We start from the raw sequence: 20,002 nt of genomic DNA, 5'->3' as shown, positions 1-20,002 counted from the left end.
GTAAATGAAATCCAAAATGAGTATGTATACATCAAAAAAAGTCCAAATCAAAATGATAAATTCAATACAATAATCATGAGTGTCCATAATCCTGGTGAATCTTCTAAATAGACCATTATGTTGTAAAATTGATGTTAATTTTCGTAACTAAATAGTCATGTAATGCTCCCAGAGCTCTTACCTCCAGAGGGAGAACAATAAGCCTTAGATCGGCATCCTGAGATGGGATCGCCTGTATATTGTCCTTGTTTCCAAACGATGTCCGTGTGGATGGCTATGGACGTGGTTCGCGATCTGCTGAATAAGCCTTCTCCCTACTGACAGCTTGGTTAGCCTCAGGATCTGGTGGTTCCGTTATGGACGTTCAATATTCGCCATTAAAAAAATTTAATAAAACCGGCCTCCCATAGTGTAATATGTAAAGATAATACAGTTTATTAGAAATGCCAAGTTGCCTCTTACATTTAAAAAGATAAAAACAAGCTTATCTGTGGGTATCCGTGTGGCCAGAAGTCTGGGAGACAGGAAGTGATGCAAGTAGTGTGTTTGACACATGGATAACCACACATAAGCTTGTTTTTATCTTTTTAAATGTAAGAGGCAAACACATCGATTGGAAACACGGAAATATACAGGCAATCCCATCTCAAGATACCGATCAAAAGCCCCGTACACACGATCAGAAATTCCACCAGCAAAAGTCCGATGAGAGCTTTTGGTCAGAAATTCCGACTGTGTGTATGCTCCATCGGACTTTTGCTAGCGGAATTTCTGCCAGCAAAAGATTGAGAGAATGTTCTCTATTTTTCCAATGGATAAAGTTCCGATCGGAAATTCCAATAGTTTGTAGCAATTCCAACGTGCAAAATGCCTACGCATGCTCGGCAACAATTTGATGCATGCTCGGAAGCATTGAACTTCATTTTCTCGTCCCGTCATAGTGTTGTACGTCACCGCGTTCTTGGCGGTCGAAAGTTCAGAGAGTTTTTGTGTGAACGTGTGTATGCAAGGCAAGGCGGCAAGCTTGAGCGGAATTCCGTCAGAAAAATCTTGGATGGTTGGATGGGAAAACTCTGATCGTGTGTACGCGGCATTGTTCTCCATCTGGAGGTAAGAGCTCTGGGAGCATTATGTGACGATCTAGTCATGAAGATTAACATCAATTTCACAACATAATTGTCTATTTAAAAGATTCACCAGGATTATGGACACTCATCATTATTGTCACTAATTTATCACTTTGATTTGGACTTTTTTTTTATGTATACAAACTCATTTTGGATTTCAATTACTGTGTTTACTTTTTTACCAATGATTTGGATTATTTCACCTCAATATTAATTTGTTAGAAGTCTACGTGGATCACTTTTATTATTATTTACCCTTTTTTGTGTTTAAGTGTACACTTTAGATCTTGCAGTGATTTCACTGACTTCACATTAGTTTATATCATATATTCACTTAATTAGTAGCGCAAAGGACCTCACTTTAAATTTCCTTTAGGCTCACAGCAGGAGTCCAGTGCGTCTTCATTCAACGTTTCAGGTCTGATTTCAGCCCAAATTTTGGACTGAATTCCGACCTGAAACAGACCAAAAGACGCATAGGACTCCTGTGCAATTTGCACCGGAGCCGCCGTGGAGATGTATGAATCGGCTCATAGAAAGCCGGCCACAATCCCCTCCTATGCGAATTGGATGCAGGTATTGCAATAGTGTGAACCCAGCCTTAAGTTGTAGTAGCTCTCTGGAACAGCTGCAATTGGTTTTGTGCACAAAAAATATTAACCAACATATTTACATTTAAGTGTTTTTAATCTTTTTTTGATGCACTGTAGTGTTGTTGTTAGGCTTCATTCCCACGAGACGGATCCTCTGCCACGGAGTCCGCCTCTGTCTGCCAGCTCAGTGGAAGATCTCTCCGTTGATCTCCACTGAGCCAGCGATGACAGGTCACTCTCTGCTCATTGAGCCGGGATGGGCTTGTCGAGCGTCTCTGGCAGCTATGGAGAGATCGGCCTAAAATGGACAGCATGTCTGTTTTCATCAGATCTCACCCAATTAGCCAGCGTCGGATCTGAACATAGGGCCATCCGTCTGATTTTAGCGGATCGGACTGGGTCAGATGTTAGCGGACAAGTCACTGCTGACATCTGTCGCTCCATAGACTAACATTGAGCACCTGTTAAGGTCCGTCGACAAAACCGACAGGCGGACCTGAATGGTCCGACAGTGTGAAAGGGGCCTAAAACGGAATCCAGAAGCGTTCTTATCTTATCTTGGATCTTAAGGTGGTAATAAAGCCAAAACCAAAAATGTAATATATTGCAGCTTAGCAATCATTAGATGTGGTGGCTGCATTCGTTTTCTTTTTTTCAGTCCTTTCCCTTCTGCTTTACCTGATCTGGCCAGTAACAAACCACCTGTATAAGAGTGCCCCTACTCTGGACAAAAGAGCACAGGGGATACATTTGGACAGCAGCATTGTTAATCTGGGGGGACAGGGAGTGTTAGATGTACTAGCAGATTTAGATACACTAATGCATTGAAAAAAATCTCCAGCTCCCACTTTTTAAGCAGCTACAGCAACCATTTTTTTTACTTTTGAGATAAATCTTTTACATAAATAAATAAAAGCTGATCATTGTAAGCACCCCCGTCAGTGGTAAATGATTTGTCCCAACCCTCTAACTTCTATATCTGCAGAGCAGCTTGCTCTGTTGAAAAACAACATACTTACTGGCAGGATCATCACCTGAAAAAAAAGGAAGAAAATGAATGCAGCCATAGTATCTAAGAATTAGTAATTTGAAATATAATAAAAGTTTGCCTTTTGAGTTAAATACCACTTTAAAATAAACCTTTCTTAAAAGAAACATGGGGGCTTCCATTGTTGACCTGAAAATGCTGAAGAAAACGTCAAAACTCTTTTCTGCATACTTCTTTAGAGTAAGAGACTGAAAATTTGAAAACCAAAAGGTCAGTATGGCTACCGGGTAACTAGCATTTATAGAAAGTAGAAGTCAGCAATGTCAGCCCCAGGTGTGTCCCAGGCAGTGGCGGCCCGTCCATAAGGGGCGCAGGGGCGCCGCCCCCCCATCCATGCATCTGGGCCCCTAACCTACATGTGGGGCTCCAGACGCATAGATTCCAATGGGGTTTTTTTTTTTTGAAGCACATGATTAGAGCCAGAGGCTGTATTAGGCTTATGGGGAATGGTATGAAAATGTACATCTTATTTCAAAAAATTGTTTTAATAATTTTAAGGAATCTAGAAGGGCCAAGCAAACATCAAAATTATATTTAATCTTAAAATAAACATTAGTGGATTGAATCAGCCCCAGCAAGCACAGATATACATTGTAGCATGTTTAAAGGAAAACTACATTTATATTTTCTTCTAAAATGCACGTGGAAGTAATTAGCTTAGGGCATCTAACCTAGTTTATATTGATAGCTGTGTAAGATGGCAGCCATATTCGCTCATTTTCAGTATGGGTTCTGCTTTCTGCTCAGTAGTGCTACTTAGTAGCTATGTCTTTCCATTCTGGGGACTGTGTGAAAATTCATTACTTATAGTATCTCTATGATAATTATCTCAGTTGGCAATGCTTGGTGAATGAGGTAAAAAGCAAGATAGAAGGAAAATGTATAAATCTGTATATGGTGTAATGTAGAATCAAAGAACGGTGTAGCAAGCATATAATTGGAATGTCGCATTAAATATTACTTTAAAGTTTACTTTTCAATGACAGCTGAATTATTTTTCACCTTTAACTTAGCTCAAAGAACCCTTTAGCCCTAAACCACAAAACCGTAGGTAGATTTTCTTTGAATTCCCTAACAACTCCTTTTTCTTCTTGGGTACTATGATGGCAACATATCCTCCCAAGAATTTAGATGTCTTCCTTTTCTATCAAAGAGCAAAACGATTATGTATCTCCCTGGTACATTTTTTATTATCAAAAAGTAAGAGCAGATTCCAGCAACATAAGTGTGAAACCCATGTAATGGCTCAGGCCGGGTTTCGCAAGTTTGGAAATGTAAAGGGTACATCTTACCACCAGCGTGCCTGAGAATTATAAGAAGCAGTCGGGGGAAACTACAGACGGGTAATAACTAAATATAATTTTTGGATGGACTAACTCGTTAAGAGATGCAAAAACTTTTTGTCCAAGAAGTTCCAAGAATTTGCAGATTTGTTCTATGATATTATCGTGCCTGCATAATTGGCCACAAAACACTCATAATAAGAGTACAGAGCACTTCCAATCTATTTTGGACAATTTTACCCTCAAATTATTCCATATGAACATTTTATCTTAACCTGAAATCCCACCAACAGCCTCACAGAGCCTACAAGGGGTCAACTAAAAAATGTTAAGTGGAAATACTATGATATAAGCTCTTGGGAAACCAACAGGCTTATTTGTGCAAAGTGCATGCTCTCTGTGTTCCTATTTTACTGATCCAAAAATTACCTTTTAATTTGTTTTATCTCATGGCTTTGCAACAATGTATCACAAACAGCAAAAAATCCCATGACCAGACAAAGTATAATTTGCACAAGTTTGACTTAAAAATACCGGATCAAAGGCTTTTAAGAAATAGGTATCTGTGTAGAAAGTTCTCATTTGAAATAATTATACCCTAGAATAATAATTGTAAATAAAACAATGCCATCATTTGTAGACTCTTGTCCTGTGCAGTATCAAGTTCTCGGATGGTTTGGTGGTCTATTGGGAAACTTGTTGTGCTGGGTTCTCCGATTTGGTCTCTTGATTTACAGGTGGTTTGCTGTTCCAGGGGCTATTGTTTCCCAGTGCGGGAGAGTTGTTGAAGTCTTCTTCATCATCCATACCATTAGCGGCATCATATTGTGTGTTTTCTAGTCTAGTGATAAGCCTTTCATCTTCATCTCCAAATTCGCCTCCCATCAATGTTGGTTCTCCTACCACCATCACATCCTGTGAACAGCACAGACCATTATTATGTGGGTACCTTGAGGAAAGACAAAAAAACTACCGATGACTGAATGTGGGAGTGGAAGAATACTGACTTATAAAAGAGCAAAGGCATTTAAAATGTAACAGATTAGATTTAATATGAGTAGGGCCTTTGACCAAAAGCACAAAGCTCCCTGTTTTTACATTTAGCATTGGAGTGACTATGACTCACACTGCCCACACAACTGATACAGTCATATATTGCTCACGGTAAAGATGCTACCTGCTATTAAAGACAACTGTCATGGATTGTGCTGTAATCCTACATATGCATTTATAGCTGTGTATTCTTTTCCCAGCGTTTTTCCCAGTATGATCAGTGCATCACATGACACTGATGGTGCTCTATTATGTTGTAAATTGTTGCTCAACAAACTGTATTTTTCAAGAGGTCTAAATGAACACAGAGTCTGGTTGTGCAATTCCTAAGTGAACATTTTTGTCATGTTCAATTTAAGTCCTTTCCTGGCTTCGGCCTTTAGGAAGAAACTCTGTTAATAGCATTGCACAAGTACACCTTACAGAAGGGGTTATGAAAGCTAAGGCAATGAAGAATAAAGAAAAAGTATAGTTGTTTCTTAGAGTAGCCTAGCAATTTCAGAGTACAGAGTAGGATACCAGATGGACAGCTATGGTCAACAGCTCTACATTTACTACATTTTTTCTACTCTTTTCAAAATTCAGCCATTCTATCAGCATGGAAACTTGGAATAGGCAGCCACACACCGCAACTGGATGCCAATAAAAACGTCTTTATTGTAATGTAGAAGAGTAGGGGTGGCCTCTAGAGTCAATGGCAATGGGTGAAGAATATAGAAAAAAGTTGTACCGTCATCAAGACTTTAAGAGATAAGGGGTCAGGAGCCTAGTCCCCAACCACGTCTCCTTAAGAAAGCAGGCAAATGGACTATCTCAGTACAATACTCTGAGGATAAGTTACAAATATGTGCGAAAATGTGTAAAATAATATACAAGTAAATCACTTTTCTTTGAGACTTATACCAATTTTACTGCACAATTCCTCTGCACACTATTCCTCTGCACAATGGATTCCACAATGGTCCATGTATTTACTTTGGGCACTGTGTTTCCCTTATAGGATACCTGGGTGGGAGTTGTGTGCGTTCGTATGCTGTCACTCTCTACCCTTATCTCTTTATTGTAATGTAGACAGATGCAGTCACAGGAATGAACGGAAGGTTAACATGTTTCACATATCTTGTGCTTAGTTATGACTGCATCTGTCTACATTACAATAAAGATATTTTTATTGTTATCCTATTGTCGTGTGCGGCTGCCTATTCCAAGTTTTCTTGTTTATCGAGGTGCGAGACGGACCATCACCTGTGGGGTTACCTGCTGTGAGAGCCCCTTGGCTCACCTGGAGTGGTGATTTCTCCTCTGCCTTCCTCCACTCTATCAGCATGCCCCTTGCTGATCCCTGGTCTACTCTAAATCTTTGGTGTCTAAGGTTCAGTGTTGGGCAGAAAGCAATGGGGTATTAGGTGGGCTAGTGGACCCCAGGAGGTGCTGTTACAAGAAATTGCTTGGGTACTAGGCAGCTTTCAATTTGAGCTTTAACTCATTTTCTCTATGTACTGATGACGTTCTTTATCTTGCTTCAACACACAAATCATTTTTTAATAGCTAAGCATTGTCAGACTAGATTTCTGTGTGGGATACTACTGGTTGTTACTCTTCTTGGGTCTTTACCGTGCTCAATATAAATAACTCAGTTTTAAGTAGCAACTGGCACATGGTTGAGGGTAGATCCCTCCAAGAGATACTGGTTATAACCTTCAGCCCATGAGGTACATTTAGTTCACATTTTTTTCTAAGCTGTGGTAGCGCCACCTTTTGCTGGATCATCCGTCAGTATGTGAAGTGGACAGCACAGGCTGACTTTCATCCCTGTTCTGTATGATGTCAGGCTAAATATATGACAATTTAGGAGGAAGGTGTAGCCAGAATAACTGGGGAAAATTTGCTTTCTAGGTTGTAAGAGAAAATAGTGGGTGGTTGACCCTGCTGACATCTACCCAAAGCTGAGAAAGACATGTACCCAGAAATGAGCTTTCCACTTTGAGTTGATGCTCCCTTATAACTTGCAAAAAATCTAGCAGACACAAGAGAAAAAACTTGTGTTGTTCAATACAAAACCAGTCTAAAATTCCATGATAATTCCACTGATTTCTCAAAAATGTAGAAATCAAAATCACTAATGATTGTTTAACTAGCAGGACTTGCCTGCTGCAGGGGAATTAGCATGGAATAGTGACTGGTTTGGCATAACAGGCCCGTATTTTTGCCTGGGCCTATTACTTACCAAACCGTTCCGTATTCCACGATAATTCCTCCTGACCCGTGTCTTATCTCCTATGCATTTTTTTGTAGGGATGAGCTGTAAATAAAGGAGGATTCGTTAATGGAGAAATTCATATGGAAGTGACACATTTGCATTTAAAGATAGATTGACATTGATGACTTAGTATGGGATTACAAAGTCTACAAATTCACCTAATAAACATTTTAAAACAATATAATAATCTATCATTAACTTAATAGTCAAAACAATACTTGCAAAATAAAGTTCCAAATGGGACAGCTACGTTAACTTATTTACTATATGCATGCTGTGCTTATTATGTGTGACACAGGTCACAATTTGTGTGCTTGGATGCTCCTGCTAATGAAAACTATGAAAGTGTCAGTAAAAACAAAATCCCTGCATTTCAGGTACCACACAGCAAGGAACACATATTCTCTATAGGTAAATCACCTTGTAAATATTTTTTTTTAAAGCAGTTATTAATTTAGATTCAGTTGAAGGACTAGTCCAACACTGTTATCTCTGGTATTAATAGATATTATAGATTTAATTCACCTGATAATTGCTTATATCTCTTGGGTTCACTGTTGGCCATATCTTTGCACTTGAATGTCTGGGTTTGCACACCTGCTTTGGTGATTATGATGGGCTCCAACTCTTTCTGGTAATTATTGAATTAATTTTACAATATTGAGATTCCTTCCTTGAATTTGAGTTTGATCATCTGGACAACTGTGGGCTCTTATGCATGAAAAACTTTTTGTGATGCCAATACTATTTCGGATAAACCAGCAAAATGCTGAACAGCGTTATCTAACCATATAATTTATCATTACACACTCTGACCCAGGACATACGCCTATAAGAGATTTTGATTAAACCACATGGCCTAATGCAGGTTTGTGCTCTGTGAAAACACCTAAATGAATGAAACACTAGAGGTTTACAGCCAATAGGGTGGATTTACTAGGCATATAGACTTGCAAGTGTAGTTGCTTCAGAGCTATCACAAACCTCACATGCACAACACCCAATCACATGCAAGGAAAAACAACAACAGGTTTTTCTTACATATGATCAGATGATGGAAGTCAGCAGAGCTTTACCAAATTTACCAAGTTCTGGACCAACGGCACTTCTAGAGTGCACAGTCTATTTGCCTTTAGTAAATCCACCCCGATGTCTCCAATTAGCACTGGGTGGATGGATTTGCATTGTAGTCAAAACTGACTGCAGACCTTTATTAAGGAAAATACAGGATGGATATCCTTCTTGTATTCACTGCAGAGCACTTCAAAAGGCGCTATACAAGAAGATACGAAATCTACATAGGGTCATTGTAAATAGGTGTTCAAGTTTAGGTGGAGGGTTCACTCCTGGTAGTAATACAGGTGATTGGGGTCTGCAGCATTAGTGCACACAAAGTCAATGCTTGGAATAAAATTAAACTTATTTTTCATTGAACCTTTGTTGCACTAAGCCCTTTACCCCAATGCACTTTTTCTGCCCTTGATATCAGAACACATAGCACTTTGATTCTTATATATACAGCAATCATGGAGAAGATAGCTCTAGAAGATAGCTGGGGAGCGAAATGACCACAAAAATAGGATTTATTGTTTTTATTGTAAAATTATTTTCTTGGAGTCCATTGAGGGGCACAAGAATTCTTAGAATGTTTAAACTTGGGTTATATTGCCTCTTCAGGCAGTCTAAGCCCTTGTACACACGGTCGGAGATTCCGACAACCAAATCCCGGAAGTGATGTTGCATACACACAGTCGGACCAAGTTGTCGGAAAATCTGATTGTACATAACGTGATGACATTATTTCGTTACGATGGGACTGTGTTCAGGCTAGTAGCCAATAGCTTTGGTCTAGGAATTTGATCTGAGCATGCGTGCCACTTTGTCCATTGGAGTAGGCTACACATGATCGGAGTATGTCCGATCGGAGCATTTTGTCGGAAAATTTTACCGGCAAGTTGGAAAAGTTGGTCCGTCGGATATTCCGACAGAAACAGTCCGATGGAGACCACACACAGTCAGAATATCCGACAAAACGGTCCGATAGGAAAGATTCAGACGGAATCTCCGACCGTGTGTACAAGGGCTAAGAATTTCTGTGTCCCTCAATGGACAATAAAGGAATATTGTCCCTGGCCCAAGTGGATTTGCTTTTAATTGAAATGTGGTTTACTATGAAAATGCTAGTTGAAATTTCTATATATTATAAACAATCTAAGGAAGAATCTATGAAAATTCTATGAAGCTTCTGGACTTTACATTAAATAGTTTTTGGTTCTTTATTTTTATTATTTTTTGGAGGGAGCCATATTTGCTCATCAATAATGTTGTACTACCTGCTTACTAGTACTGCACAATAATTGTATGCTAATGGGAGTTGATGATACTGGGGTTAATGCACTAAAAAATGATAGGACCTAATAAAATGAATATTAACTTTGAAAATTGCTTGCTTACTTTGAAGAGTGAATGAAATGGGGTGAACCTCTGTTCAATTTAAATACCATATTATGTATAAGGCCGGCCAAAGACGGTTCGAATCTTGGCCGGTGCAGCAGGCACCGGCCGAGATACGAACTGTGTGTATGCAGGCTGAATGTACAAAGTTAATTGATCCATCAACCTAAGTACAATCAATCAAGTACAATATCAAGTACAATCAGCCTGCCAAATTCACTTCCGAGTATCACTAGCTTTGGCTATAGATACTAATAATAATTAATATAATGGAAAAGAAAATACCAGCGCTCAAATAATTATCTATTTATATACTGGTGCGCTGCAATCCGATAAGCCCCTTCTATGAAGTGAGAAAAATATGTGTCAAATTGTGGATTGCGTCCCCTGTCTACCTTTTAGTGAAATGACAAAAAAAAAAAATATGTATCCAAACTTTACCACTGTGCATATAGTACAATCAAATCTCAACAATACCACCTACTTATTGTTAGTGCTTCAACAAGTGGCAACAACTCATGCACATAAAAATGCATGCATATGCAAACAAAAAAAAAACGCAAAAGCAAATACCCAAAAAATACCAAAACAACCCCCCTATTTCCAGTCCATATACACTCTTTTTGAGATGATATACACAGTGGTAAAGTTTGGATACATATATATTTTTTTGTCATTTCACTAAAAGGTAGACAGTGGGTGCAATCCACAATTTGACACATAGTAATAATTACTATCTTCTCCCAGTGGAGATGGCTTCCCCCACCTGCCCTTGCCCCCCTTCCAGGTGCAGACAATTACTTGGCAGGAGGGATTCCCCTGTCAGCGCTATCTGTGCTGATGGAGGAAAAAAAAAAAATCACACTGTCATCTGTGGCTTGCCTAAGGAAAATTAAGAAAGCTGGAATCTTCTTTGGAATATCAACCTCAAGGACTCTAGCTGGCTGATCCTTCATCTCATTGATTTCTTTGTAAGAATCCTTATTGACTTTTGTAGACATATAGAGGTAGAATCTATGAATATGTGCATCAAATACTATCTTACAAACATGGCACAGCAAGCAACAAGTACAATTTACGCCAATAACACAAAATACAGACTTGCTGAATGAAATGTGAATAAAGTCCACAGTGTTGTTCTCAGTAGTAGTGTCATACTGATACTTACAGGTACTTGACTAGACAAGTTGAGGCTTGCATTTGGTTTCTTCTTCGAATATGTGCTGTTTGTGTTTGCTGTGCTGCTGGTGGAGTTTTTCCTTTTCCGCCTTTTGGTGGTTGTCTGTCTTGTTGGTTCTGCTGTTGGGATATAAACATCAGTACATTCCTAACAATTGTTTGATGCGCTTATGTATCACAAGCATCAATGCATAGATGATATCTATGATACCTCAATAAAGGTGAAATGACCCCCAACACTTACTAGAGAGTTCTTATTACTGAATAAAATGTTCTGGTAATTTACAATGTGGAATTTTATTCTTAGGGCTCATACACACTGGGCTTAAAAACAACCTCTTTTATAGGCACTGGACGTTTTATTTTTCAGTCTGTAAAAGAACCTCTATGTTCAATGCACACCCATTCTAAGTCCTAAGTCCTATGTTAACTAGCCTGCAGAAGAAAGATGAGTGCTTCAGTCTGGTCATGTGATCAGCTCCCAGTGCTGGCTTCAGGGTAGGGGAGTGACAGCCCATAATAAGCCTATGGTTAATGTCACCCCCCAGGCATTGCATCCGTTGTCAGCGATCTCTCCTCTCCCCTGAAGCCAGCCACTGAGGAGATCACATGGCTGGATTGGGGTGTCAGGGAAGAGGTAAGTATACATATCTTTCCTCCTACAGCAGGAATGCTCAACCTTTTAAAGAGCAAGGACCACTTAAGTGATTTGGTAACTGGTTGCGGGCCACAATAAAATGAAATGGTTCAAAATTTCAATTTTTTTATTTTGAATAGCCTAATAAATATTTGAAACAACAATCAGGATCATAATTGTTTGCCCACTGTTTATTCACAATCACAAGTGTGAACATTCACTTTATTAACTTTTTTACAAAGACTCTTAAGTCTATTTCAGCAGTTGCAGGAGCAAAATGGAAAAGATGGATTCCTGAATATGCTGCCCCTCATGTCCCAAGTGTAAAACAGAATATGAAAGGGAGGCCGTATGGACCATCGTGACCCCTGACACTACAGGGGTGTGTGACGTAAAAACATCTCAACTATGGGGTTTTGCCACCCCCTAAAACTTCAAATGTAAACAAGCCCTTACTGTCCTGAACCCCCTTTAAGGTTGTGTTCACACTGATGTGCTGCAGTTTACCCACACTATGGGTGCAGTGCAGTGCACCTGAAGCTTTCCTGTGGGTTAATTGCCCTTTGCCATAGAGTTCCATTGCATTAAGTGGTTTCCATGCACTTTCAGAAAGCCCACCAAACCTGCAGGATGTAATAGAAGTCTTTGGCTCAGGGCAGCTAACCCGCAGGAAAGCCACAGATGCACTGCATTGCACCCACGTATTAGTGTGAAAGCAGACTTATAATTGTTAACCAGTGTATGTGATGTTTAATACACTCCTCTAGCTTCTGTTGGCCATGCTCATTAGGCTGCTAGAAAGGTCCCAGGTGAAATGCACTTCGTATTACTCAGCCTGGGACAGGAGCAGTCGCTACAGAGCAAGCTTTGGCTTATGCAGCTCCTGCTCCCTCTGCTGTGGGCGCCGGCTCGATGCACTATGATGCTTTGGGATGGTGGATTGGCAACCCATTGATGGCGATCTGGCCTTGCTGACCCGCCATCCTAGAGCATAGGCATGCGCTTCCCTGGTCTGAGTTTACGGCCACATCAGAGGTTCCGCGGGCCACAGGTTGAACTCTTTACTGGCTAGTTAGTATAGGATGTAGAATAGGGATGGGAACAGGTTTAGGATTTGATGGTTTTAGACCAGACTTCTGCTTTATATCAACTGCTTCACAAATCAAATATTCAGTTTTATGATAGTGGGTAGGATAAACTTTTTTCTTCCTAAACCTAAACTGTGCAGCTATTAGCTATCCAACATATTTTCCCTCTATACTAAATATCCTTACTGTCACCATTTAACACCATATTAATGCAATAAGTGATATTGCTTTTTTTCAATTTAGTATACTTTGTAGTAGTAGTAGTAGTAATGGTAATAATAGTTGTGATGTCATTGCTTGCACTACTATAATTTGTAATGAAGTAATACCTAGATGTAGATGGACAGGATCACTAACTGACTAAGTCATACCTGGTGGTGCTACCATGCGCTGCCATTTCTGGAACAGACAGGTTTTCAGGCAATCTCGAGGACTTAGGTTATATGTTTTGTGTCTGGACATTAACTCTTGCATTGGCTCCAGTATTACACACAACTGAAACAAAACATAGATACATAAAATAAATTATTAGTCTGGCATTGTATATGTACACCATCATACTCACAATAGTTTGTGTATGGGGGGATTTATTAATTTAGACATAGGATTTGATTTACTAAAACTGGACAGTGTAAAATCTAGTGTACCTGTGCATGGTAGCCAATCAGCTTCCAACATCAGCAACAATTTAACTTGTTCAATTAAACTATGAATAAAAACTGGACTGATTGGTTTCTATGTAGAACTGCACCAGATTTTGCACTCTCCAGTTTTAGAAATCTTCCTTATAGTATGAATCAGATCTGCAACCTTCTTATGAGATTTTCAACATCTGCCAGAAAACTGACTGCTGCAATATTAAATGTGCTTCCTCCTATATCACATTAACCAGGCAGAAATGCTAAGCATTCCGACCTTTATTGGAATAATGTATCTAGTATTTTTAGCAGAGGCGTGGTGCTTTCCAATTTCCATTTTTTGTTACATTACACTACAATCCAAGTAGACCATGTAACTCCTTGGGGGTGTAGAAGCTGCCTGCCCAGGAACCAGGTCATCTACATCAGGGGTCTCTAAACTTTCTAAACAAAGGGCCAGTTTACTGTCCTTCAGACTTTAGGGGGCCCAGACTGTGGCCAGTGGAAATGGAAATTTTCATGGCATCAATGAGAGTAAACATCGTCACATTTGGTATTGTGGGGAGAAATAGTGTCCCGTTGTTGGTGCCAGTGGGAGAAATGGTGTCCCATTGTTGATATCAGTTGACAGAATAGTGTCTGGTGTCAGTGGGAGGAATAGTGCCCCACAGGGCGGGTAAAGAAAAAGAAAGGGCTGCATCTGGCCCACAGGCTGCAATTTGGAGATCATTAATCTACATCAACATCAATACATTAGGATAAGATAGCATTACCAATATAAATAATCTTATGGGTCCATTATTATTTTTCCACTTTCCTAGACCAGATTGGGACAACTGCTGAGCTTTATATAGCGACCAGCTCATCATTCAGATCTGTGATCACAGCACAATGTAGAGGGAAGGTTTTTAGCATTGAATCCTGCTTTCCCATCATACATTATATACCATGCTGGACTGTCGGTTTATTATATATACTGTGTGCGTAGACAAACATACATATACATAAGAGAGGTCTTCAAAAAGTTTCTATACTTTTATATTTTCATTGGAAAGGGGGAGAAAAATATTGTATGTATGCATTGATCACTTGAGTCTTAATTCCAAACACCAGCAAATGGAATCCCATACACAAGCTGGAAGGCTGGAGCCTAATAGACCCCAATATCTCCTTCAAAAATATCTGTTTGTAAACTGTGTCACCGGTGCAAACATTTAATAACATTACATTTAATTAAAAAAAATATATATTAATAAAAAGTTTGGGGGTGGTTAATAAAGTCAACTCAGTGTTTAAAGTGTCCCTTCCTCTAGATCCGAGAACTTGCCTATTGGATATATTGGAAGAATATGACTGGGAAATACAAACCAGAGAGGCTATCCATAGAGTTCTATTCCAGGCATGGAAACTGATCATGGAAGTCAGAGGACCCCCCAACGATAGGGGAATGGGTTAAAAATGTAGGCGAGGTGTTAAGAATGGAGAAGATTATTTACTAACATTGAAGTATGCATAACTATGAGAGATTATGGGCACCCTGGTTGGACGTCCGGGGCTTTTCCCGGTGTGGATCTAATCATGGACATCCTACTCGGGCATCATTGCTGGATAATGTTTTATATGAAAATGTTGTTGCATTTATATGGTTAATGTGTTTTGACTTCGTTGTTGGATTTATTTTCGCTGTGTTTTGTACTGTGGTGTAATGTTGGCGATTTACGTTGCTATATCTTTACTAAAAATATTTTTTGCATAAAAATAAATAAATAAAAAAGATTAATAAAAACAGAAACTGCTGAAATGGGTAGGTTTTCATTTTTGAAAAGAAATACAGCAATGGCACCTCTCCCCCTCGCCCCATTTCCCTCAGGACAGATTTACTTTAAAGATGTCAGTACACATAACACAAAAGGATATATCTTTCTAAAATGACAAATTGAGCTTATATTGGTTTCTACTGATGTTTTCCTTTAATAGTAAACGATACAAAAATTGTGAGCTTTTGTAAAAAAATGTATTGAAGGATTTTAAGTGTAATTCACACCCAGTTGGAGACAGAAATAACAAAAAAAATATATATCTTTTGGATTTAAAATGTTCCCACGATATTGTAAATTGCCTTTGCTGCGTTGGCAGCCCACAGATATCACACTGTGATAATGACTGCAGTCTGCTGCCACTCTCAATTTGAAATTTTCAACTGATCACTCTGTTAACAATTGGTTTCAATGACAAATTCTTAATTGGCATGAAGGATAGTTTTAATTGTTGGCAAATTTTAAAGTGGTTCTAAAGACAGAAGGCTTTTTTTTTTCAGTTTAATGCATTCTATGCATTAGTTAAAAAATTGTTCTGTGTTCAGCTACCCTTTCCATTGGCTCCGCTACTGTCAATCAAATCCTGTGATGAGGGAGAGGGCAGTGGGGCCGAGCCACACTGTCTGTGTCTATGTACGCACAAAATCTGTCTTGGGATCAAGCTTGCAGGTATGCCACCATGGCAAGGTGATATACAGAGATGAAAAAAAAATCCTCCTTGTAGCTGTTTATCTGCAGCACGTCGTTCAAGGGCCAACATTTATACAGCTTGTTTGAGCTTTCAGAAAGCAGGGGGTGGGGAACTGAAGTTACACTCTGCTGAGCCCAATGAGAGCTGACTGGATGGATGGGACATACTCGCCTTCACACTGCACACAGGAACAGAGATGAGGCTGTCAACCACAGGCTGTGTGCTGGAGCTCCCTCTCCTGTCACTTCTTGGTGTCACAAAAACTTGTCAGAAGTGATTCATGCAGATACCAGAGGAATGAGGCAGCAGGCGGAAATGACACCTAGCGCTCTGGATTGAGACAAGTAGACACTATGCTTTGTTCATATTTTATGTCTGTGATTTACATCCAAAACAAAGAAAAAAGGAATGCGAGATATCACAAACACTAAAGTGGCTAATTAGAGGATATCTCAGATATAACCAGGTCAAAATGGTGCCATCATCCTTAGTGAGTAGCTATTACGAGAAAGGACTGGATGGGGACTTTAGGATTTTAAAGGCACCAGTAATAAATTTGAAAGAAGTTTCTTTCTAAACAATCAATATTGGTTTTATATAAATGTATTCAAAAAATAGAAAATCATACAGATAGAAAGATTAAAAAGACTGTTAGACATAGGAAAAGGATCTATACACATAGGACAACTGCATTATTTTTTTAATAAATTTATATAAAACCAATATTGATTGTTTAGAAAGAAACTTCTTTCAAATTTATTACTGGTGCCTTTAAAATCCTAAAGTCCCCATCCAGTCCTTTCTCGTAATAGCTGTGATTTACATCCATTCACCTTCCTTATCCTGCACATTAACAAGCTCCATGCTTTAATCCCCTCATTACCAGCATGTTTCTTCATTTGCCAAAAATTTGGGCAAAAAATTAGATCACCTTGATAAAGGGTCATTTGGAGGTGTTTGTTCTGTCCTAGCAAACAGATGTTTTTGGCCTTTTTTCCTTTATTAGTAGTAAAACTGTAATTTTTAAATATCATCAATAGAAAGCTCTATCTGTTGCAAACAAATTATATAAAATTAATTTGGGTACAGTGTTGTATGATGGAGTAATTCTCAGTCAAACTATCACAGCACTGAAAACTGAAAAATGGCCTGGTAACGAAGAGGTAATAAAGGCTGGTACTCTAGTGGTTAAAGAGAAGAATGTACCACATTAGCTTTTTCTTATGCCATTTTCATCCATATGGTGGCTATGTGTACACTGCCAGGCTTGTTTTTGGTCCTCTAGTTAATTCAGTTTTTCCCTTTAAGTACTCTGTCAGGGTTATATGTACCCCTAGATGCATAGGTGTGCGCAGCCTACTGCATTAGAGTATGAACCCCAAAGGGCAAACTGTATTTACTATGCTTCAGTTTTTGAATGAACACAGTGAATAAGTGTGTTCATATAGAAAAGGAAGGGGCAGGTAAAGGACATATTGACCAGCCCCCCCCCCCCCCCACTCTCCACCCTGAAACACCCCAGCAGAAAAAATGCAAATCTCATCACCACATCCCCCAAAAGCTTATTTGCTCATTAGTCTACAGGAGTGGTCTCCAAACTGCTGCCCGCCGGTCGGTTGCTTGCCTTTATCTGGCCCCTGGGACACTGTTCCACTGATCTGAGGCACTATTTTTCATACTGACACCACCGATAAGGCACCATTCCTTTCACTGACATCAACAGTGAGGCAGCATAACTTACACCAATGATGTCAAATGAATTCCTCCCCACTGATATAACAGATTGTGCACAATTCCTTCCACTAACAATAACAATGAGGTAGTATTCCTTCCACTGATATCAGTGATGGTGCATCATTCCATTCACTGCCAGCAACAATGGGGCGTCTTTCATTGATACCATCGATGGGGCATCTTTCTTCCCACCAAAATAAACAATTGGGCACTGTTTCTTCCACTGATGAGATATTATTCCTCCTACTAATACCAATGATGGGCCACTATTACTCCCCTAATGACCATAGGTACTATGTATATTTTTTCTCCTCCCACTGGCGCTAAGGGGATTTTTTCCTACCACTGGCGACAATCCAGTCCTACTAACGTCTGAAGGACAATAAACTGGCCCTTTGCTTAGAAAGTTTGGAGACCCCTGGTCTAGAGGGACTGGATTTCTGCTGGTAGTGTAAACCTTATCACTTTTCTTTGTACAGTAAATGTCACTTTTGCCTTAGACAATCAATAACGAAAATAAATGTTTAGCATTCCCCCAGAAATGCAAACCAGACCTTTTTGAGTCTGGTATGGATGTGGTCTCCCGTGAAGTCCATACCAGACCTTTAATTTAAGCATTCAGCCTGGCTGGTGAGGAAAGGGAGGGGGGGATGACAAGTGTTAACCCCCCCAACCATAGCAGTCCACCATGCCCTTAGCAAGGTATTACCTTATCATTGGGGACCCCCTAGCAAAGCATCTTGTCCCCATGTTCCTGAGGAAAAGGACCTGTTCCCACAACCCTGGCCTGGTAGTTGTGGGGGTCTGTGGGCAGGGGGTTTTATTGGAGTCTGGAAGCCAGTAGGTGGCACCCAGAAACTACAACCACCCTGTGTGAATGGGTATGGGGTACATAACCCCCTATTCATTTAAAAAAACAAAAACACACACACACAACCACAGTTTTTGGCAAGTGTGAAAAAAAAGGAAAAAAGCTCAAAAGTCCCATGAATGAACATCAACTGTTAACCACATTGTCCAGCAACGTAGATCGATGTCAATCACAGTGCTTATCGAAATATGTTTGGTTCTTTTGCCTGGCTCCTGCCAAATGACAAGGTGAGTGGATGGCAGCTTTTATATACAAGAGAGCGGGGTCTCCCAGGTGATGTCACTGACCACATATGGACATGACCATATGCTCAATGACATCACTGGGATTCATGTCTTGGTCCTTTCTCTTCCAGACAGAGTGCTGTAAAGAGGATTTGGACAGAATACAGATATAAAGACACAATTATACACAACTAAGGCCGCGTACACACGCGGGGACTGTTCGCTCAACTTTGTCCGTCAAACAGTTTCAGCAAACAGTCCGCTCAAAATTAGCATGGACGGACTTGCCCACACACGACGAACGAACAGTTTGCTGAAACCGTGCGCGATGACGTGAACGGCACGTACGACGGGACGGAAAATACGACGTCCTATACACTGCATTACAACTTTCGGCGTGTAAATCCTTTCTGAGCATGCGCGGAACTTAGTTTGACGAACAAGCCTACACAGGAGGGGACTGTTCGCTGAAACTAAGTTTCAGCGGACAGTTTTTCGGAATTTCCGAAAAACTTTGTTCAGCAGACTGTTCGCTGAAACTGTCCGCTGAAAGCCCACACACGAGCGGACTGTCCGCTGAAACACTGTTCAGCGGACAAAGTTGGGCGAACAGTCCCTGCGTGTGTACGCGGCCTAACAACTAATATATACACATACTCAGGGCCGCTGCTAGGAGGGGATCACCAGTCCTCCTGTAGGGGGCCCAGGCACACAGAGGGGGGCTCGAACAGCAGGAGGAATCAGTGTGGTTGGGCGGAGGGGCAATTACAGAAAGATGCCCTGTGCTGCTTTCTTCAGTAGCTGAAAGACAGTTTCTCTCTCTCTCGCCAGCTTTCAGCTGCTGCAGAGAGAGACACAGACACAGGGCATCTTTCCTGTAATTACTTCCTCGCACTGCACCGATTCCCCCCGTGTGTCCCCCTGTCACATGCGCAGTACACAGCGGACACTATCTGATGGGGGGCCTTATATGATGGGACACCGGCAGCACTCATATGTCTATTTCCCAAAGACAACGACAGGATATGACGGTGAGCACATGTACTCAACTTCTTTTGTTGACCATGGCGAGGCCTGTTCTGAGTGGAATCTGTCCTGGTAAACTGCTGTATGGTCTTGGCCACCGTGCTGCAGCTATGTTTCAGGGTCTTGGCAATCTTCTTATAGCTTAGGCCATCTTTATGTAGAGCAACAATTCTTTTTTTTAGATTCTCAGAGAGTCCTTTGAGGGGACATGTTGAACGTCCAGTGACCAGTATGAGAGAGTGATAGCGATAACACGAAATTTAACACACCTGCTCCCCA

At 40.3% G+C, this 20,002-nt stretch overlaps 1 protein-coding gene across 5 annotated transcripts in view; it reads right to left on the bottom strand.

Moving 5' to 3' along the window:
- Nucleotides 1–3,285: 3,285 nt before the first annotated feature.
- Nucleotides 3,286–20,002, bottom strand: part of LDB2 (LIM domain binding 2) — a 596,196-nt gene continuing 579,479 nt past the window's right edge. The window contains exons 6-9 of one of the 5 annotated variants that reach the window (XM_077477737.1): nucleotides 13,094–13,217; nucleotides 10,987–11,114; nucleotides 7,332–7,406; nucleotides 3,286–4,966 (exon numbers count right to left, since the gene is read on the bottom strand). In XM_077477737.1, coding sequence (XP_077333863.1) covers nucleotides 4,736–4,966; nucleotides 7,332–7,406; nucleotides 10,987–11,114; nucleotides 13,094–13,217 — 558 coding nt within the window. In that variant the 3' untranslated portion in view covers nucleotides 3,286–4,735. Of the gene's footprint in view, nucleotides 5,001–7,331; nucleotides 7,407–10,986; nucleotides 11,118–13,093; nucleotides 13,218–20,002 lie in introns of all 5 variants that reach the window. The other 4 variants (XM_077477736.1, XM_077477739.1, XM_077477738.1 and 1 more) reach the window with 4 other exon arrangements.

This window comes from Lithobates pipiens, unplaced genomic scaffold, assembly GCF_037356315.1.
Source record: "Lithobates pipiens isolate NorthernLeopardFrog02 unplaced genomic scaffold, aLitPip1_a1.2 Scaffold_13, whole genome shotgun sequence".
Classification (NCBI taxonomy): Eukaryota; Metazoa; Chordata; class Amphibia; order Anura; family Ranidae; genus Lithobates; species Lithobates pipiens.
This window is presented reverse-complemented; position numbering and strand designations above follow the sequence as displayed.